Genomic DNA, 22,750 nt, shown 5'->3' with positions numbered 1-22,750 from the left:
CCGTGGTGGGAATAGTATCAGTTCTGCACCATGGTTTTTGTGGGCGGTTTTATTACTTATCCATGGCTGACTAATAAATTACCCCCCAACTCAGTGGCTGAAAAAAACAAACATTTATGATCTCACACTTTCTGCAGGTCCAAAATTTGGGTGCAGCTTGGCTGGGTCCACGGCTCAGAACCTCTCACAAGGGCGCAGTCAAGGTTTGGGGCTGGGCTGCAGTTATCTCAGGCCTCCATGGGGAGAGCATCCCTTTCCTCCAAGCTCACTTTAGTGGTCGTTAGCAGCTTTTGGTTCCTTACAGGTTGTTGCCCAGAGGCTTCTCTGGGTCCTTGCCAGGTGTGGGCCTCCCCATAGGGCAGCTCACATCAGGGGGAATGAGTGTCTTGCCTGAGAGGGGCAGGGGTAAGGGGCATAAGCAAGAAAGAAGCCTTTTCTCAGAAGGGACAGCCTATCATTTTTGCTGTATTCTTGTTAAAAGTGAAGCACTGGACCCAGTCCACACTCAAGGGAAGAGGATTCAAAAGAAAATGAGTGCCAGGCGGTGGGGATCACTGGGGGCTATTTTAGAGGCTGCCCAGCACGATGGCCTTGGCCGCTTACCTTCTGTCTCCACCCCCACCTGCTAGGAGATGTCGTGAATGATTCAATTTCCTATTAATATTCCTTTCTGTTTGCATATAAGAAACTCCACTCATCCAGAATTTTGGCTCCTTTATCATCCGCCTGGATCTTGTTCCACTGCTGCTAATTTTTATTTACTTTCACTTTTTCTCAGTTTAAGTTGGTAAAAAGAGAAAATAACTATCACTCATTACAATGTTATCCAGAGATAGCTACTCTTAATAATTGACCATATTTCTTTCCAGACTACACCCCCCCATATTTTTATACGTAACTGAGGTCATAGTGCATCTATAATTCTATAATTTGATTTCCTTAACATTTTATTGTAAGAATTTTTTTTTTGTTATTGTCAGAAAGCTCTTGATTTCTAAAGTGTGTTGGTGGGTGAGGCAAGAGTGGCCTGGCTCTAAGGGGGCTGGCCAAGCTGGGCATCTCCTGTGAGGGAAGGGACTCACCAAATGTACAGCGGGCACCTATAACCTGCTTAGGAGAACAAGCTGGGGGTGGGCTGTCACTCATTAATTTTATTTAAAATAATACAACTACCTTTTCTTGATGGTCCTCCCATTCTTTTGCCCCTAATTCAAATTATAATGTCTAACCACTTAGTCTGAATTGTTGATTGACCAAGGTAATCACATATTATTTTTATTTCTTACACTCAGTGTTTCGTTCCACTTCAGGGTAAGAAGCTGCCTTATCACCTGGGGGATGATGCAGAGGAAGGGGAAGTTTCTGATGAAGACAGTGCGGATGAAATTGAAGATGAGTGCAAGTTTAAACTCCATTATGTAAGTTATAGGCTTGAATATATATTAGTCAGTCAAAGGGGTACTGACACAAAATACCAGAAATCAGTTGTTTTTTATAAAGGGTGTTTATTTGGGTAGAAGCTCACAGTTACAAGGCCCTAAAGAGTCCAACTCAAGGTGCCCTAAGAGGTATTTTCTCACCCAGATTCTGTGGCCATGTGTTGGTGCAAGATGGCGGGCGATATCTGTGAGGGTTCAGCCTTCTTCCTCCTACCTCCAAGGCTCCATGGTCCCAGCTTCTTCCAGTCTCAGCTGTAGGCTGGGATGAGTCTTGTTTCTCTCTGGGCTCAGCTCCTTGGCTCTCTGCATAAGGCCAGCTGTAAACTATCAGGCAAATGGCTCTTCCATCTTCCCAGGACCTCTGCTATGTCTAATGGAGCCTCTTCTATGTGTTTAATTCCCAGGCTCTAGGAGCAACCAACCTCCCTCCTCTGCTGTGCGGTTTTCTCTGTGAGTCCCCACTCACCAAGGGGGCGGGGACTCAATGTCTTACTGACAGGGCCCAATCAAAGCCTTAATCATTATTTAATCAAGTAAGAGTGAAACCTCTGAATCCAATACAATCTAATATGCTCAGAGGAACAGACCAGTTTACGAACATAATCCAATATCTATTTTTGAAATTAATAAGCAATACCAAACTGCCAATTATTTTTTTTCTTTTTAACCTTTGATGTGCTGCAGTAAGAATGGGGTTCAGGTTGCTGCTATGTTGGAATCCTCTCAAATATGGCAGCTACAGTATAAAAGGGGTATTGAAAATTACCTTGTGTGTTGGCACATAGACACTCAAATGTTTGCTGGTTGAATGAGTCAAAGATCCTTGTCTTAAATTGGGAGGAATGTTAGAAATGACCCCATCCAACCCCTGTAGATGTCCCTATCTCCAGGGACAAATCTCTTCCTATTGCAACTTGGTTAAAATCAAGTTGCAGTTGGAAATGTCGTGGTCTTTGATGAAAGAAATGGGGTGTAGCATTGCCTCCTTACTCTGCTAGCCCCTCTACTGTGCTTCCTGTCAAGGCTGGCTTGTAGAACTCTAGCTGCACGTGGGCTCATTTCTCTAGGATGCCCATCCCCTCCCTAAGAAAATGTACCCTGGACTAGAAGATTTCCAAGCACCTTCCAGACTTTTGCTAAATTATACTTACTACATCTTAAGTAAAGTGGTGTAGAATAGATTATTATCTGCTTGACATGACAGACCTCTTTCCTAGATCAAGGAATCACCTTTACAAAATAGCTCTTATATAGCAAGGTGATCCAGGGAAAATCTAACCTGGGGGAAATGGAAGGCTTAAAGGGACACTCACACCCCCTCCAAAGTAGGACTAGGAATTCTGTACTTGTGCAGCTCATGTGATTGCCAAGGTCACTTAACATGGTAGTAGCACACTTTCATGTTGGTTTCTTATTTTGTTTTTAAATAGGATTTGGAAATTGCATTTCTATAGAAAAGTGCCCCTTTTTAGTTTTTTCTTTCGACACTGGGACTGTTATTCTGCTCTCTAGAAACAGAGCCATTCTAAAGAAACGCTTCATTGACGTGAATTCAATATTTCATTGTTTAAAAACAAACTGCTCTCTACTAAGTAGTACTTCCTATGCTGCCTTGCCTGCAGATGCCAAAGGAGCTGACATTATTTTCAAAGAGGGTAGGAGGTTAATGACAGCTGAAGTTTCAGTAAAAGTGTCTTTCTTGGCTTCATTAGCATTTTAAAAGGGGTGAAGTGGAAAAGATTCAGCTTGAAGTGAAAAGGAAAAATCACATCTATATTAATGTCTTGCCTTTTAATATTTTAGATTAGCTCAATTAAATACCATTAACTAACAAGTTTATGGTGTAACAGAAAATTAATCTAGACAGATTTACATAACTGAAAATGCTGTTAATATTTTAAGTAGTTTTTTTCTCTCCTAAGTATTTGTGTCTTGTAATTTAATTACTTGTGATTATGGATAATTAGTTTTATTTTATAAGCCAGATTTTTCTCTCTGATTTTCATTATCTTTGCATCTTGTTTCCCACATCTTTTGATTGCCAGCCTCAGAGTAGTCTATCACCTGAAAGCAGAGAATAAGAAGGTTTTTAAGTTTTTAGGAGTACTGTTTTTAGTGAAAATGAGTGGTAGAAATGTAGGTACTAATTGCAATGTTGTCATTTATTGTTCTGAGTAAAACTCAGTTTTGTTTTGGTTTCTAAGTTTTTCCAGCTCCATCATTTTTTTTCTAATGTCAGTGAGCTTTCTAACTTTCTAAGGTAAGTATCTGTCATTATAAAACTCCAGTTTTATAGGAACAAATCTGTAATTTCACCCATTAAATTAAATATACAACTGGGTTTCTCTCATTTTCAAAGTCTCTTAATTGATTTCTGGGAGCTCATAGAAGCACATAGTTTAGAACATAATTCCAGAAAGATGGGTAAGTGTTCTTTTATTCAGGTTCTTTGATTTGGGTCTAGGTGAAAAGGGAGAGGACCATAATTATCAAGTTTTATGGGGAACTCTATTATACTTTGGAAGAGAAAATATATAAAGAAACTAATATTCTAGTGGAGTTTCTACTCCATCTTTACAACCTTTTTCTTATCTTTGAGTTCTTCTGAGGAAAAAACAACATCATATATTGAAAACCAAAGTGTTATCTTGTAAATCAGTCAATTATAGTCCGACTGTCAGCTGAGGGGTCAGATGCCTTGTCTGAATGGCAATTTTAAATCTAGATACTTAAATACCTGACCTTATTTCTGCAAAAGACGGCAAGTTTAATGTGAACCAATAAGTACCTTAGGGGAGGCTCTTAATCTCAGTTTAAGGTTAACAGAATGTGGTAAGATTTGTAAGTCATATCTGAATTATTGCAGTAAATAAAGATTTTAGCCTGGCCTTCTTGGACCCTATGGTATTCCTTCTCAGGAGGTGTATGCAGAATTCATTTGCACATTGAAAAAAAATTTATTGAGCATCTCCTGTGAGCTCATCACTGTTGTAGGTGCTGGAGGATATATCTGTAAAGAAAACAGACAAAACTCTTCATAGAATTTGCACATTAATGGGAGAGGGGGAAGATAAATAAAAAATAAGTGAAATATATAGTGATAAGTACTAAGGGGAGGGGGAATGGCAGAGGAGAAGTGTAGGAAGTGTGAGAGTGTGTGTGTGTATAGGATATATTGAAGGTTTAGATGGCTTAGCCAGGGAAGGCCTCACAGAAAAGGTAGCATTTGAGGAAAGACCTGAGAGAAGGGAAGAGCATCATGCCAATATATGGGGAAGAGTGTTCCAGACAGTGGAACTAGCAAATGCAAAGGTCAGAAAAAGATGCATGACCCCTCCAGCGTTACCTGGGTGTTAGGAGCAGAGCCAGAGGACAAGCCCACCTTGCACGTCTTCTTACTCTTTCTAGGCCATGTTATTTCTATTTCTTTTTTTCTTTTTTTTTTTTTTTTGCATGTGGAATAGATGCTTTCTGTTTTTTAATTAATCAAATCCCTTAAGCTTTTGCCTCATTCTTGTGTGGCTTCAGCGATAGAGAAAAGCCAGCTTGTGATACATAAGCCATGAGGTAAAATCAGTTGTGTTCAAACACACAAAACTCAAAGATGGGGATAATTTTCTTTCAGTCACAGAACAAAGGTCTAACTGGTCTGAATTGGAAGCCAACTTACCATGATTCACCTTTATGGGGCCCTCTAATGTCAGTGTGTCATGTAGATTTTCTATGCCCATATTTCAATTTTACTACCTTTTCCTCGTGTTGAGTTTTTCAGTATCTTTTGCTCTATCTGTGATGAGCCAACCTCTTAGGCACAAACATCAGTTCTCTCTCCCTATGACATGAAGCTTGCCCTACAAATCCTAAACCTTCCAATGAGTTTTAAATCATCCCTATTGCTGTAACATGCAACAACTTTCTGAGTTATATTAATATTCTAAAACCATTTTCAGTCCATGTTTCTATCTCACACTAAGCATTTTAAAGGTTTTCCTCCCTAGTACCTTAGCAAGAGATTCATTTTCTTTCCTAAGGTATTTATTTTATGGGTTTTTAAAAAAAATGTATTTTTTATTTATTTTTAAAAGATACATAGATGACACAAAATGTTACATTAAGAAATATAGGAGGTTCCCATATGCCCCACTCCCTACACCCCCCACTTTTCCCATATCAACAATTTCTTTCATTAGTGTGGTACATTTAGTGCATTTGATGAATACGTTTTGGAGCACTGTCACTCAGCACGGATTATAGTTTACATTGTAGTTTACTCTCTATCCCAGTCCATTCAGTGGGTTATGGCAGGATATACAATGTCCTGCATCTGTTCCTGCAGTATCATTCAGGACCACTCCAAGTCTCGAAAATACCCCCATATCACACCTCCTTTTCCCTCTCCTTACCTTCAGCAACTCCCATGGCCACTGTCTCCACATCAATGAAATAATTTCTTCCGTTGCTAGAGTCACAGTAATTTTATAGTAGAATACCAGTAAGTCCACTCTAATCCATAATTTATTTCTCCATCCTGAGGACCCTGGGGTGGTGATGCCTCCTCCACCTCTCAATTAAGAAGGGGGTTCAGTCCCACATGGCTGGTGGATGGGACTCTTGTGCTTGCAGCTATAGACTCTCTCAGTTCCTTGGTGTGATGGTTGTCCATTCTCAACTCCCTGTCAGATGACCTGGATAAGTCCAACAAACTGGAAAGTAGGTGCTGCAACAATGCTGAGGCTCAGGGCCCAGCCAGCACATGGACAGCCCAGAGATTCAAATCTTGTAGGCATATACCAACCCCAGCACCAACCACAGCTTCAATAAAAGGGATAGAATAGGCATGTGTAGAGAAGTCACATCTGAGTCCAACTACATCACACTCAGGAGCACAAATTCCAAAGTGAGGCCTTCTGGCAAGGCACCAAACTCTGGAGCCATCTGCCATGACTGTAGGACCTGTGTGTGTCTGTAGACCTCAGGAGCACCCCTACTTTGGCTGTCTCTGAGGTCCTGCTGAGATGTGCATAAGTACAACCCCTCTGATGACCTCCCAACTTATTTTGAAGTCTCTTAGCCATATAAGCTAATTTGTCTTGAGCATTTCCCCCTTTTATTCAAGGTCTTTTTCTAGTTGCATCACCAGTCGGTGCTTAGTAGTAATCCTTTGTTGCCAGGGAGGCTCATCCCTGGGCGTCGTGTCCCATGCTTGGGGGAAGGTAATGCATTTATATGCTGAGTTTGGCTTAGAGAGTTGCCACATTTGAGCAACACGGAGGCTCTCAGGAGGTAACTCTTAGGCACCCTACAACACTAGGCCAAGTTGAAATTTCAGGTGGAACAGGCTCATAAGCATTGTCATCAGTATCAAAGGCCCATCATTGGACCATCCTTCTTCACTGGTATTTGTCCTTTGACTTGGGGGATTGTTGCTGTTCCATTGGGGGAATACTGCAGAACTCCCTAGGTTGGGAACCCAACAATTTCTATGGGTTTTAAGAAGAATTATGAATCTTGTTGTTTTAAAACTTACGGCACTCATAGAAGGGATGAGCTACATCATGAAGTTGTGAAGTCCTTGCTATTGAAAGTGACCGCATGCCCACATTCTGGGGATGCTGTTGCATCTTGCTGAGGAGGGATGGTAATAGAGACACCTGGAAGTTTCCAGTTATTTTAGGACTTGATATGGCTTCTTTCTCCATGTCCTGTCACAGAGTGAAGTGACAAATATTTAAGGTCTAGCATAATATACCTATTACATATAGGTATATGTATGTATTTCCCCCTGTATTTTAAAGGTATTACTTTATTGTCTTTTGGGTCTACTATTGCTGAGGAGAAGCCAGCTGTCAGACCAGTTTTCCTTTCCTTGTTCGTAATCTGTCTTCCCTTTCTATCTTTGTTGATTTGCAGTTTCACTGTTAAGTAACTAGGTGTGAATTTTTTTTTTCTTAGTCAGCACTCAGTGTGCACTTCCTATTAGAGAGCACATATTTTCTTTTCTGGAAAATTCATTATTTCTTTGGGTATTGTTTCTATGCCATTTCCTCTGTCCTTTTTTTGGAAGTCCTATTAGATTTCTGTTGGAAGCTCTCAGTCTATTCTCTATATCTGAATTTTTCTTTAATATTTTCTTTATCTTGATATCTCTCTGGGCTGAGTTCTAGGAGTCATTTACTGTATTATTTTTCTATTCATTAATTCTCTCTTTGTACATGGTCTAGAGTTTATCCCAGTTATATTTTTTACTCCAATCACTATATTCTTTATTTACAAAATCTATAAATTTTTTTCCATAGGCACCTGCTCTTATTTAATTTCTGCTTATTGTTATTTCTTAATTTCTTGTTCTTTTCATGGGGTTCTATCTTTGTATCTTTGAGTTAATGAATATATTTATATTTAAAGTAAAAGAATGAATTCCAATTCCACTTATTGTTTTTATTGGCTCTCTGTCTTAGCATTAGTTTTCCTTATGGGTTTTAGAATTTTGTGTTGAAGACCCAATCTTGAAGGGAATACTTTTTTCCTCCCATTTTCTCTCTCTCCATATTTCTCTTCTTATCTAGTGGTTTGGGAATTATTTCTACTTGAACCTTGAGAACCTCACCAACCCCCCCCCCCCAACACACCCACACCCACATACATATACACACAGCCATCCCTGTGCCTAGGTTCTTAGCTACTGGCAATGCTGAAGATATCACTGATCCAATCACCAAGCCTGTCATCTTCTTATTCCTGCCTCTTTTTTTTTTTTTTTACACTTTTTAAAATTAAAGTTAATAGATTGCAAAGAAATTCCTGCCTCTTTTGATATTAAACTTTATATCTTCCACAAAAGTTTTTTTTCGTTTGTTTGTTTTTTGTTTTGTACTGCTTCCTTTCATATGCAAGGAATCCCTACCTCAGTTTCTTTACCACCTTGGTTTCATGTTGTGAGACCAGCTCCAATCTCCCACATCAGGTGGAACACCATTGGTCTCTATTATTTATAAGATATAAGTTCTTGGCTACCTCTGCCTACTTTGAATATGGAGCTCAATGACATTTATGATCTCCAGAAATATTATTTATTTTACTCTTGACCAAAGTTATGACTTCTCTCTCTCTTCCTTCCTCTCCCTCTCTCTCATTCTCATTTCATCTGTCATTGGAGGAGTCAAGACTTCAAATCATGAGCTTACACTACCATGTATAACCTCACGTGGATGTCCAGATGCACATACCCAGACTCACATTCATTTTGTACTATGTTTTCTTTTTCTTAAAGTACATAAAAAATTGTTGCTCTACTTAGATTTAAAACTTTATGCTTAATAACTTCAAAGAAACAAGGCTTCTGATGATTTTCTGACGGTATACTATTATTGTTTTGAGCCCTAGGTAACACCAGCTTTCAAGTACCTCACATTTGTTGAATCCTACTAAAAGCGAGGCAATATACTAAGTGCTTTACTTATGGGATCTCATTTTATTCTCATACTGTGGGATGGGGTAGAAACTATCATTTCTAATATTTCACATATTAGGAAAATGGGAATGAGAGAAGTGAAATAACTCACTCAAGATCATGGCTACATAAAATTTCTAGAGTTAAGGAAACTTTAATACTATTTATTATAGTCTGAGTTGTTTGAGGGAATCTTGATTTTGTGAAAAAAAGAAAAAGCTCCTCATTCCATGTTGTATAAGTATGATCACATGGGACAAACCTCCTAGAATTGCCATAATCTTTCTAGTGCATGTGATTAATTCAAATGGGGAAAAATACATAGGCCACCCTTAATCTCAGAGAGGGCATTGTTTACGATCTCTTGAGTTTGTGAGAAAAACAATTACCACACACGAAGAAAGTAACTAATAAGAAATGTAAACTGTTAAGTGCTATGGCACTGATTTAGAATGTGCATTCAGAGGAAGAGAGCCCAGGGAGGCTGGAGCACCCAGCTCTCATCAGATGAGCATCTCTGTAGCAGAGTGCTTAACTACATGGACGATGGAGCCACACTGTCTGGGTTCAAGCCTAGCCGTGCCACTTACTAACTAAAGGACTGTGGGGAGATCACTGATCTCTCTGTGTTCCCGTTTGTTTTTTATCCTCGTCTTCTAAGTGGGCATAATAATAATACCTCAAGAAGTTACTGTGGGAAGATGGTGGAGTAGGAAGCCTCAGGAATCAGTCCTTCCACAAAAATAACTATTGAACTGGCAGGAACAGTTCAATAGTTGAAACTCTGGAGTCTAGTGAAATACTGTGTAGCATCCAGGAAGAACAGAAGGGAGAGGCTGCAAAATTGCAGCATACACTGGTGCATTTCACCCTTCTTACAGCACCTACTATACACTCACTTCCCGACTTGTGGCAGGCAGCAGGGGCGACTATGACTTGGGCTCCTGACACAAGTTGCTGGTGCCAGGATGGACCAGTCCTCTAAACACTAATCACTGGTCACTGCTTTTAATCGGCTAGTTCAGGTCATTGGGGGCTGGCTCTGAGGGCACCCATTATTCCAACCCCACTGCAGGCAAAACAGCAGAGGAATCTGAAAGGCAGTGACCCTCCTCAAAAGTATGGAATGTGGTTAAAGGAGGAAATTTTAGAATGTATGTATAGCATCAGAATAATAAAAACCAACCAACCATAGGACTACAACACAACAGGGAAACCTAATGTAAACTATGGACTATGATAGCACAATTACAAAAATGCTCTTTGATCACTTGTAAGAAGTGTACCCTCCTAATGCAAGGTGTTGATAGCAGGGTAATCTATGGGCAGTCTATGTATTTTATGTATGATTTTTCTTCAAACTGACTTCTCTATTTAAAAACAAAACAAAACAGGCTATGGTGGCTCTGTACAGCTTATGTTCACACTCCTGGGAAGGGGTTGACCGAATTGGCTTTGAACTGGGCTGCGTTGTCCTTGCCTGGCTGAAATTTTTTTTTTTTTTTGTAATTTTTAATTTATTTCTCTCCCCTTCCCCCCTGCCCTCTTGTCTGCTCTGTGTCCATTTGCTGTGTGCCGTTCTGCATCCATTTGCATCAACCGGTGGCACTGGTAAACTGTGTCTCTTTTTTGTTGCATCATCTTGCTGTATCTGCTCTCTGAGTATGTGGCGCCACTCCTGGGCAGGCTGTGTTTTTTTCACTCAAGGCAGCTCTCCTTGTGAGGCACACTCTTAGTGCGTGGGGCTCCCCTATGCAGGGGCACCCCTGTGTGGCACAGTACACCTTGTACGTGGTAGTACTGCGCATGGGCCAGCTTACCACACAGGTCAGGAGGCCCTGGGGATTGAACCCTGGCCCCTCCATATGGTAGATGGACGCTCTATCAGTTGAGCCTTGTCCACTTCCCTCACCTGGCTGTACTTGACATCTGCCCTTGAGAAGGAACAGGTCTACAATCCCGGGGGATGCCCACGATATAGCACAAGTATGCTGTGTGACAGGCAATAAAATCTCGAGAATTCTGAAGTCAAAAAGGCTCACTCCCGATCTTCCTAAGTATCTGTACTACTTAGTTAAAAGAGCTGTTACTATTTGGAAGCATCTTGAGGCAAGAGCAGAGAATAAGATTCTAAATTCTGTCTTATTCTGGTGGAGAGCCACGTGAATCTACTGGCTCTATATACCAAGAATAAGTGCTTGCTCCCTGGAACTTGACATACAGATCTTCCACAGGCTCTGCTGTGGTGGCATTAAGTTGACTTTTTACATACTAAAGGAATAGAATCATTATTTAACTTTAAAAAATAAAGGAAGAAGGTTATCATGATGACCAAGTAAGTTCATACCCTGTTTAAAAACAAACTCAGAACAGTGCCTGGACCATGATTTAAGCTCAGTACGTCTTAGTAACAGGAACAGCAGGGGCACGTTATCGCCGCTGCAGGTCCTGAGCGCCCCTTGAATAGACTGGAAGGGCAGCAGCAAAAGCACAGGAGGGGTGGCTAGGAAGCGGCCCTGGTTCGGAGCCAGAGCTTCATATCATAGGCTCAGGAAGCTGTAAGGCACTCACAAATGGCAGCCACCGTATTATCCAGTGTAGAATTTGGAGACAGGGCTTAGTTTCCTTTCTTTAGATTCCAGCCTGGTTGGGGGGAGGGCATTTTTTTTTTTTTTCTTAAAGCCAAGGTCCTCAATGTTGGCTGCACATTAGAATGACAAAGGAGCTATCAAAAATCCCAATACCTGGGACTTAGCCCAGAGCCTCTGGTGGAATTTGTAATGAGTCTGGGGGTGTGGACTGGACCTTGAGTTTCAAAGCTTCTCTGGTGAGTTCATTGTGCAGCTGAGGTAGGGTCACTCCTAGAGGAAGCTCCTCTCCAACCCAGTCCTTCCCCTTTCCTACTTCTTCCTGGCCTGGGTGGTCATGGCTCTGGGCATCGTTTCCAGTGACCTTTTAATATCATGCTGGGGCTAAAGCAAGAATTGGTTCGTGTGTTCAATTTATTTATTTGTGGTGTAGAGAAACTTCGATAAAATATTCCCCTCAGAAAGGGGAAGTGGGAACCCTGATGGCTGCTTTGGTGGTCCCTACTGCTGACCATTTGCAATGACTACCCCTCCTCATGCCCAGCTCCAGCCATGGTGTCCTCCATCTCCCCGTGGCCCAGGGAACAGCACAGCACGGTGCAGATGGCTTCAGCTGTGGTCCTGCGGCAGCTGCACAGTGGCTCATAGGTATGGAGATCAAGGGTCCAGCTCAGTTTTCTTTCAGTAATGCTATTGGATTCCAGACCAGATATAATATATGAATAGAATCTCAGCCATAGGTTTATTTTTTTTTCCCCATGGCTGCTTTTTTTCTTGCTCTGTAAACCACAGAGAGGAAAAAAATCAACAGGCAGAAATATCATTCCTTTAGTAAACTCCTAGTGATTAGAGTATGTGAAGTGAGTATTTATAGCCTTTGGATTAAGCGTTCATCCTTCCACAGGCACCCATCGACCCTGGCTTTGTATTTTTAGCCTTGCTTTATTGACAATGGAAGTGCCTTGGCACAGTGGCCATGGTCTCCATCTCTTTGTGAGGCCCTGAGCCAAGGAAGGAAACTCATGCCATGTGGAGCATTCTCTGTGACACCGGGCACCCTAGGTACTCTTCCACACTTTCTCTTTTTGTCTTCCAAATAGCACCCCACCAGGCTGTGGGCCACTTGATCTGCTGCATCGGGTGTTAAAGACCTAGAGTTCTTGTCTTGGATCCACCTCTGACCTTAAGTGAAACCTTATTAACTACTTTCCACAGAGAGATTTTGGGGATGTATCTCCCAGGGATCATGATAGGAATAATAGGTATTTAAAAACCTTAGCCTGCTGGTGATTAATTTGACTCTATAATTTATCTTTTTCCTTAAAAGCATAAGGGATAACTGTCGCATTGTGTAGTGAGACAGACAGACTTTTGAATCAGAAGTCTAGGTTCAAGTCCCAAATCAGCCATTTTATAGGCATGTGCATTTGGACATGTTGCTGAATCTTTCTGTCTCTGTGTCTTTATGAGTAAGTCTGGGCTAACCCTAGTGCTTGCCTTCAAGGGTCTTAAACAGATCAAATGAAGTATTGCTATGTGACATTGCTGTATGAGCCTTAAACACAATATACAGTCTTTGTTGCTTTATCTTTATTTCCCTGGGTCTCTTTTCTTCATGTTCATGTGGTCCCTAGATCTTGGTGACACTGTTTCTTTTCTCCATGTTTTTGTTCATGTTGGAATGCTGTCACTGTGTCCTTTGCCCAGCTATCAACCTTCACTCATCTTCTGAGGCTTGGCTCAGGCATCACCTGCTCCTGGAAGTCTTTCCCAAGTTCCCAAGGCTGTGCTCGGTGCTCCTTCTCTGTGTATCCATGGTGCTCCTTTCACCTGTCACTCTACTTCCACCTAGTTGTGTAATTATCCATAGATGTGTCTATCGTCTCCACAACTCTGAGCGTTCTGAGACATTGGGGTTGTACCTTATTATTGTTTTTCATTTGGAACTTAGCATGAACTTATATCTAGAAACTCTCTATTCTCTCTATCTGAGCCTGTTGGGGATTGATGCATGCCCCCTACAAGCACATGTTCAGATCCAACCCCTGGTCCTGTGGATGTGAACCCATTTGTAAATAGTACCTTTGAAGATGCTATTAGTTAAGGTGTACCCAAACTGTATGAGAGTAGGGCCTTAATCCAATATGGCTGAGGCAAAGGAAATTGGACACAGGAGAAGTCATGGGGAGAAGCCAGACACTGGAAGTAATGGAACCAGAAGAGAATGGAGAAGGTATTTCTGTGTGCACTGCCATGTGACAGAAAGACAAGGACTGAGGATCTCTGGCAGCCAGCCCTAGAACAGTCTTCAGGGAGAAAGCATTGCCTTGTCTACAACTTGACTTTGTACTTCTCTCATCCTCAAAACTGCAAGCCAATAAACTCCTATTATTTAAGTCAATCTACTGAATTGTGTTTGTTTTAACAGCTGAGAAACTAATATAGATGCCAAAGTACATTTCAAGCTTCATCTGTCTCTATCCTCCTTCATGATTTCTCTGCTCTAGGAAAACGAATCTGTTTTTTGTATTTATAGTTTCTACTCATGTACTATGGATGACAGGAAAGTTCTTCTCTATTATTACTATTGAAAGAATGAAGACCATCAATTCCTGCTTTGTCCTTGAGCCTTCTTTGTCACTCAGACAGGAATGGACTGGCCCATCTCAGAACCCTTGCTGTTCCTGTTGTCTGTGCTTTCAAAGGCATGTGTACAGACCAGGGTAGGATATTCGAGCACACACGTTTGCTAGCATAATGCAGAGTTAGCTCCTGATGGCAACTGTCAGCTCTTTTTCTCCTTTGCATCTCCTTCAGAGCCTGAGGGCTACCAGTAAAGGAGGTTATCTCATTAATTGGCTATACTAAAGATATTAACAAATGTGATATATATATATATATATATGTATGTATATGTATTTCCTTTTTAAAATAGATTTTTTATTACAGAAGTTGTAAACTTACAAAATAATCATGCACATGTGTAGACTTCCATTCAACAAACCTTCAGGAACACAAACCATCATTGTGGAACATTTGTTACAGAAATTTGAGATAATATCATCAGACTATGATCCATGGCATACATTTGACATATTTTTCCATACCTCCCTATTATTATTTTGTGTGTATGTGTGTATGTGTATATATATAAGATACTTAGATTACAAAAAATGTTACGTAAAAAATTTTAAGGGATTCCCATATGCCTCACTACCCACACCTTCCACCCTTCCCCACATTAACAACTTCTTTCATTAGTGTGGTACGTTCATTGTAATCAATGAACATGTTTGGAACATTGGCACTAAGCATGGATTATAGTTTACATTGTAATTTATACTCTTTCCCACTCAATTCTGTAGGTTATGGCAGGATATGTAAGGGCCTGTATCTGTAATTGCAGTGTCATTCAGGACAATTCTTAGTCCCAAAAATGCCCCTCAAATTATACCTCTTTTTCCTCTCCCTGCCTTCAGCACCTCTAGAGGCCACTGTTTCCATATCAATGATATAATTTCTTCCATTGTTAAAATCACAATAAGTCTATAGTAGAATACCAATAAGTCTATTCTAGTCCATATTTTGGTCTCCAATCCTGAGCATTCTGGGATAGTGATGCCCACTCCACCTCTAACTGAGAGGAGGCCTAGATCCCATATGGCTAATGGATGGCACTCTCTTGCTTGTAGTTGTAGATACTCTTGGTTCCTTGGTATGGTGGTTATCTATCCTTACCTCCTTGTTATTTGTCCTGGGTGAGTCCAGTGAACTGGAAAGTCAGTGTTGCAACTTTGGTGAGGCAGGGCCCAGCAGGCACATGGACAGCCCAAAGATTCAAGTCTCTTGGACGTACACCTACCGACTCCAGCACTCACTATAGGTTCAAATAGAAGGGACAGAAGAGGCATATGTACAGAAGTCATAACTGAATCCAACTCTGTCACACTTGGGAGAACAAACTCCAAACAAGGGCCCAATGCATGTGATATGGATAAAGGGAAATTCAATAACCAAGTCTGATGTATGATTAAAAAAAATTCAGAGCATCTACAATGCTCTACTTTTATAAGGATTTTGTTTAAATGAACTCCTACTCACTCTGCATTAATGATCTCTTTGTAACAAATTTGCAAGTAGAAAAATGGTCCTTAAACTTTTGGTGAGGGATGTTGGAATTTTTCTTATGGAGAAGTACTTCTTTCCTCACTTTTGAGTGGGTTATGTTTCTACAAGTGCTTGAAGAATTTATGAGGTGGTGTTTGGGATAGGGAGAGATGAAAGGATTTGAAAATAAGGGGAGCAGTAAGTAGAGCTTGGATCCATTAGTTTTAAGTGAAATGACATGGCCAAGAAAATTGTGTTAGGCAAGATTTCTAGGAATATGTGTCCCCAGACCACCAACAACAATTCTGTGAGTCTTCATCTAGACATAGACATAGCTTTGTTATCCAAAACCCTTGAAATTACTTGTGATCTCAAAGTAATTATAATGACAAGTCATGGCTCAGGTTAGTAGTGACCTTTCATTCCCTTTAATTGCATGGTGGGTTGGAGACAGAAAAGAAATTTTATCTTAGGATAATCCTCAACCCCGGAGATGATTTCCCCGTAGCATTCTTTTTCCCAATGAGGTAAGGTGGCCTTTTAAAATGGCATCCTGATCCTCAAAATACTTATTAAGTATAGAAGATTTAGTCTCCAGACTCTTTCCCTGGCTTTGCCTATATTGAAAGCATAAAGTAGCATAGTGAAAAAGGCTTTGAAGCCCTGAGTTTGAATCCTGACTCAGTTGCTTGCTAGTTTTATAATTTTGAAAAGCTTAGTTTCCATAAGCCTCGGCTTTTGTGCCTGTAAAATGAGAACAGTACTGACTTTTCAGGATTCTTAAGGGTTGCTTACAGTTACGTGAAGAGTGGCTGGTAGAGAGTGAGCCCTTAATAAATGGTAAGTATTATTATTATAGCATTGGTGGGGTAAGGGAACCAAAATGGTACAATGAGCTAAACTTCTTGCAGATAATTGAGAGATAAACAGATTATAGAAGCAATATTGGCTTGAATGAAGGGTGTTTTCTAATTAATTACATTTCTTAAGTGAAATCATTTGCGTTGCTTAATATTTTGCAGAATAACGGAACCACTGAGCATCAGGTGGAATCTTTCATAAGGAAAAAACTGGAATCACTGTTAAGAGAATCTCAAATTCGAGACAAAGAAGATCCTGACAGTTTCACAGTAAGGGCACTACTGAAGGCCACCCACGAAGGCTTAAATGTACATTTGAAGCAGGTATGGAATTCCCTCTGGTACTTGTCCTTTGATAGGAAAAAAAAAATTGTCATTTGTGAAATATCTTCCTCAGCTTTTTCTATTTCTCTCCTCATATTGCTTGAGAAATGAAAATCTGCTCTTGCAAAATGGCCTGAGAAATAGTTAAAAATGGTGAGTGGGGAAATGACTCAGACACTGCCTTACTGTAGCCTTTGGGACAAAGCCCACTGCCTCTGGACTCATCTTCCTGGTGCCTGCACAAGTGAGGGGAGAGGTGCCAGCCAACCACCGCCCTCTTCATGTGCGGTCAGCCTCTTTGCCCTGCTGATTGCGTGTCCCGAATGTGTGTCCCCTTTGTCCACTTCTCTTCCTGTCCATGGCCAGTGTCCCAATCTAGGCCAATGTCATCCCTTACCTAGATTTTTCATCAATCTAATCTCCACTCTGAGAAATGTATGAGTTTTTAAAAATGCACATCTCATCAGGTCACTCTGTGGTTTAAAATTCTTCACTCTTGGGATAAATTTTAAACTCTTTCACCAGGCTTTTAAGAACCTGTATAGTTGTACCCTTGCTTATCTTTTCAGCCTCAGATCTCTGTTTTCCCTGCCACACCACCCCCTAATTGTGTTTAGATGCCAGACATCTTCATATTCCTTTCTCTCTGCCCAGAACACTCCATTCCTAAATCTGTTCTAGGTAACTCTGGCTTAGTCTTCTAAATGGCAACTTCAATGTCATGTCCTAAATGAATCCTGCCTTGACCTCTGGATTAGATTATTATTTCTTTTTTGAGTTTTTTTTTTTCCACTTACACAGTCACTTATTTAATGTCTGTCTTTCCAACAAAACTTTCAGTTCTGTGATCTTGATCACCGTATTTTTCTGGTATGCACAGTACCTGGGACTTAGTAGGACCTTCATAAATATTTGTTGAATGAGTGAATGGTTTGGGCTCTGGCTGAAATTTTAACTCTGCTTCCGAATGAAAATATCATCAATGAGCAAGGAGTAGATTCTGGGTTTATTGATGTTACCTTGTAGGGTATTGAGGGCATTTATTCTTGCCCAGAGAGGATCCATGCAATTACTGACTCAGCTAATGGGTCTTAGTGTTGTACAAGAAGAGGGAAAATAATGTAGGAATGGATACCCTTGGATCTAAGTGACCCATTTGCCTTGGTGGTTTCTTTCTATACCCCACAAAAATTCAGGCTTTCAATTGGTAGGCTGTTTCCTAGCTCTATTTAGTTTGAAATAATAGAAAACCCAATTTAAAATGGCTTAAGGAATGGAAAAAGATGTTGTGTTAGATAAATGGCAAGTTCATTTGCAGAGTGACCTTTCAGAATGGGCTTATTCCAGAGGGATCAGTGGCATTATTAAAGATTCTGATTCTTTCCATCTTCTGCAGGATTAGTGCCATCCCAAGTCTGGTTCCCTTTCCCTCAGTGGCTTCAGAATGACTGCCAACAGGTCCTTGGGCTATGTGTTTCTTTATCCACTTGTGTACAGAGTGAGATAGTGTATCTACCTAAACCACCAAATCAGAGTTCATGCTTAGATCTGATTTACAACTTAGGTCAAGTGCCCATGCCCAAAATAATCACTGTAGCCTCGGTTATGTGTCCTTCCTGGAATGACAATTGGGCAAGAGTTTATGATTTTATTCATTTTCTAATGTCAGTGAGAACCCTGGAGCTAATGCCAGGGTAAGCCCCTCTCAAACTGTTTGCTAGAGGGGCAGAATGAACTATTGGAGAGATAACCACAAAGTTAATTATGGTATAAGTACCCTACAATTCCTCACACAATTTTGAATTTTCTTTAAAATTTCCATAAGTACCTACAGGTTTTCCCTCCTCTAGTTACTTATTTTCTAACCATGCAAATGTCTGTAAAAATCACATTTGGTTAGTCTAGTTTGATTACTGCTTCTTGTTCTTAATGAACTCTCATTGACTAATCTGGACCAGTCACTTCCCCTTATGCTTTTGGGGACATTCTTTTTTTCTTTCTATATTTTATTTTATCTTATTTATTTATTTTTAAAAGAACTATTATTGTTTTTATTTCTCTCCCTCCCCCTGCCCCGTTGTCTGCTCTGTGTCCTTTCACTGTGTGTTCTTCTTTGTTCGCTTGCATTTTTGTAGGTGGCACTGGGAATCTGTGTCTGTTTTCATTACGTCATCTTGCTGCGTCAGCTCTTGGTGTGTGTGGCACCACTCCTGGGCAAATTTTATTTTTAAAGAAGCTTTAGGTTACACAAATGTTACATCGAAAATATAGGGATTCCCATTTTAGCCTACCCCCCCCGACACACCCACACACTTTTCTCCATTAACAACATCTTTCATTAGTGTGATACATTTGTTACAGTTGATGAACACATTTTGAAGCATAGCTACTAACCATGGTCAATAGTTTACAATGATTTACACTTTGCACCACACAATTTTTTTGGTTTTGACAAAATGTGTAATGACCTGTGTCCATCATTGCAATGTCATGCAGCACAATTTCAATGTCCCCAAAGTGCCCCCTGCTATACCTATTGTTCTTTCTCTCTCCCCTCAGAGCCTCTGGTGGCCACTTCCTTTATATCAATGTTACAAGTTCTTCAATTACTATAATAACAAGTCTACTTTAGTCCATAGTTCCCTCCCCTTAAGTTTGTTCATTCCTCAATCTTAAGGGTTTTAGGATGGTGATGCCCAGTCTGCTTCCAATTGAGAGGGGGCTTAGATCCCATGGGGCTGATGAATGGAACTGTCTTGCTTGCAGTTATAGATACTCTGTTTTTTGGTGTGGGTTTTGTCCATCATCATCCTTTTGATAGTTATCCTTGGCAAGTCCAATGAACCAGAGAGTAGGTGTTGGCTGATACTCAACTGAGATTCAGGGCTCAACTGGCATATGAACAAATGGAAAATTCAAATTCCTGGGATACATATTTAATAGGTATAGTGCTAATTATAGGTTCAAATAAAAGGGGCAGAAGAACCTGTGTAGGAAAATTATAAATGAGTCTAACTCTGATACATCATGGGGATAGGTTATCATACATCCCAAGATAAGGCACACTGACAGGGTGCCAAATTCCTGGGGTTTTCTGCCCTGTCTATAGTACCCAAATGCCTCTAGAGCCCTAGGAGCCCCCCAACTCACAGCACTATTTACAGTGGTAGTCAGTGACATCCTCCTGAGACATGCATAAGTGAAACCTCTGGAATGATCTCCAGTTCACTTTGAAATCTCTTAGTTATAAAAACTCATTTGTTTTAATATTTCCCCTGTTTGGTCCAGGTCTTTTTCCAAATGTATTACTAGTTGGTGCTTGATAATAATCCCTCAGTGCCAGGGAGGCTCATCCCTGGCAGTCATGTCCCACACAGGTAGTGAATTTATGCTGAGTTTGGCCTAGAGAGAGAGGCCACATTTGAGCAACAAGGAGGCTTTCAGGAGGTAACTCTTAGGCAATATATAATACTAACCAAGTTTCAATTTCATGAGGACAAAGTTCATAAGTACAAGCATGAATATCAAGGCCCTGGTGTATTGGTCTGTTCTCCTTCACTAAGCACTGCCCATGCACTCTAGAGATTCTTGCCACTCTATTAGAGTGGCAGGTCTCCCCAGGATGGGAATTCAATATTTTTTCATTTATTTTGTGGGTCTCCACCTACCAAGACAACACTCCATAACCACTTGAACATATTCATATGCCATAGAGGCATACTGCAGATGTACCCCTCCCTACTCATCTCCCACCACTGATGCCTGTACCAGTCATCCTCCCTTGCCACAGTTGTGACCCTTCTGCAGTCTAAAACCTTCCCCCCCACAAACCTTCCAAAATAAAGATAATAAAAAAAGAATAATCAAAAATAAAATAAAGTTTTTGCATTGTGCCTCTATCAGTAAGATTTGTTGTTTTATGTACAGTGACAATTTCTTCTGTATGTTTCCCCACTGTCTTTTTTTTTTCCACTTCATTTTCAAAGAAGCTTTAGGTTAGAGAAAACTCACATAGAAAATACAGGGGATTCCTATATACCTCACACTCTCCCTTTCCCCCTTGCCCATTTTCCCACATTAACAGCATCATTCATTAATGTGGTACATTTGTTACAATTGATGAACACCTTTTGAAGCATTGCTGCTAGTCATGGTCTGTAGTTTACATTATAGTTTACACTTTGCACAACACAATTTTATAGGTTTTGACAAAATGTATAATGGCCTATATTCATCATTGCAGTATCATGCAGAAAAATTCCAATATATTTTGGAGACATTCTTGCCCTATCCTAGACCATTCTGATTAGAATGGCAACAGCCGATATTGGAGACTTGGGAAAAAACAAATTAAGCCTCTCTTTCCTTTGTTATTCAAGGAACAGGTCCTAATGATAATTTCCCCATCAGATAAAAGAGCTCAGGTTTCAGAGATGTCGTGGAACAAAAGTCACCTCCCCTTTTCTTGTTAGACTAGCATAAAGTAAAGGCAGCTGTGACTTTAGTAAACTGGGCTGTAGAATATTGAGGTTTTTAACACTGACGTTATGTTAGATTTTTTCCTCATGGTTTTGGCTCAATCAACATGTAAAAATAAGTACATCTGTACCAGATACATATGTATATTTAGTTCCAAAGCTAAAAATATGTTGAATGTGATACAGATTGGCATGTCACTTTAGCTTCCTCCTTTCTGGGTCATTATTCAGAATTGTTTTACTTGTCCTGTCTTTTTCTTGAGAGCCCTGAAGTAAAATACAAGTGAAATTCTCATCCTTCAGGTTGGAAAAACACAGTAGACACAAAAAAGATGCCTGTCTTCTTAAGAGTTCTTAAGTCTGCTCTTTTCTTTACATCCCAGCTGCTACTGCCTACAAAACCATAAAAATATAACTGGGCTTTTCAAGCTCTCCAGCTGGCCCCCCTCTAACCAATCACTCATACTGCTGCCATAGTGATATTTCGGAAATGTGCATCTGATCATGTCATTCCCAACTTTAAATCATCCAACGATTCCTCAAGGTTTGGAGAATAAAATCAAATCCCAAAATACAGTTCAGAAGATTATTTATTCATGTTCTGGCTCTTAGCTGTCATTCATTCACCCAATGCACATGTGTAAAAGTACACACACACACTTTCTTCATTTCCTGGATGATAATGGATTCTTATTCCTTGGCCTCTGCATTTTCTATTTCCTTGGCCACAATGTATTTCCCTTCCCCCATTTTGTCTTATTAATGTCTACTCATCTCCACCTTCAGGTTTTGCATCACTTCCCATTGGAAGTCCTCCTTGATTATGCCATCCCACACACAGCCTGGAACAATACCCATTTCAGTCCTTATTCTAGTAGGATATAATTATTTGTCTCCACCATTAGCTTGCAAGCCCAGTGAGGAGAGAGCCTGCATCTCTTTTCTTTGCTGTTACCTTTGGATGTGTGCCAAGTTCCTGGCACAATGTGTCTGACCCATGAATCAGTGAAAGATGTGGCACTGATACTCACAGAAGAGGTCAAAGTTGAAGATATCTGTGTATATTATCCTTTTACATAAAGAGGGGGTGTGAGACTGGAGGAGTAGAGGAGGACGAGGGAGACACAGCTAGACAGAATCCCTGTTTTACTATCACTAACTTTGTACCTGTGGGCAAAGGATTTAACTTCACTATTCTTCAGTTTTTCTTATGTGTAAAAGTGGCATTTTAATCATCTCCCAAGATGTCTGTATATATTAATGAGACAATGTGGGGAAACGGACTTTGGCCCAGTGGTTAGGGCATCCGTCTACCATATGGGAGGTCCGCGGTTCAAACCCCGGGCCTCCTTGACCCGTGTGGAGCTGGCCATGCGCAGTGCTGATGCGCGCAAGGAGTGCCGTGCCACGCAAGGGTGTCCCCCCCCCGTGCGGGAACCCCACGCGCAAGGAGTGCGCCCATGGGGAGAGCCGCCCAGCGTGAAAAGAAAGTGCAGCCTGCCCA

General features: G+C 40.6%; 1 protein-coding gene across 3 annotated transcripts in view; it reads left to right on the top strand.

Annotated features, from left to right (window-relative positions):
• PLCH1 (phospholipase C eta 1) overlaps nucleotides 1–22,750 on the top strand; it is a 288,838-nt gene that overhangs the window by 229,135 nt on the left and 36,953 nt on the right. For all 3 annotated transcript variants that reach the window (XM_071214576.1, XM_071214574.1, XM_071214573.1), the window contains 2 exons: nucleotides 1,311–1,418; nucleotides 16,607–16,768. In XM_071214576.1, coding sequence (XP_071070677.1) covers nucleotides 1,311–1,418; nucleotides 16,607–16,768 — 270 coding nt within the window. The remainder of the gene's footprint in view (nucleotides 1–1,310; nucleotides 1,419–16,606; nucleotides 16,769–22,750) is intronic.

The sequence above is a fragment of the Dasypus novemcinctus genome, chromosome 4 (genome assembly GCF_030445035.2).
Source record: "Dasypus novemcinctus isolate mDasNov1 chromosome 4, mDasNov1.1.hap2, whole genome shotgun sequence".
Taxonomy (NCBI): Eukaryota; Metazoa; Chordata; class Mammalia; order Cingulata; family Dasypodidae; genus Dasypus; species Dasypus novemcinctus.
The sequence above is the reverse complement of the archived record's forward strand: the minus strand, read 5'-3'. Positions and strand labels throughout refer to the sequence as shown.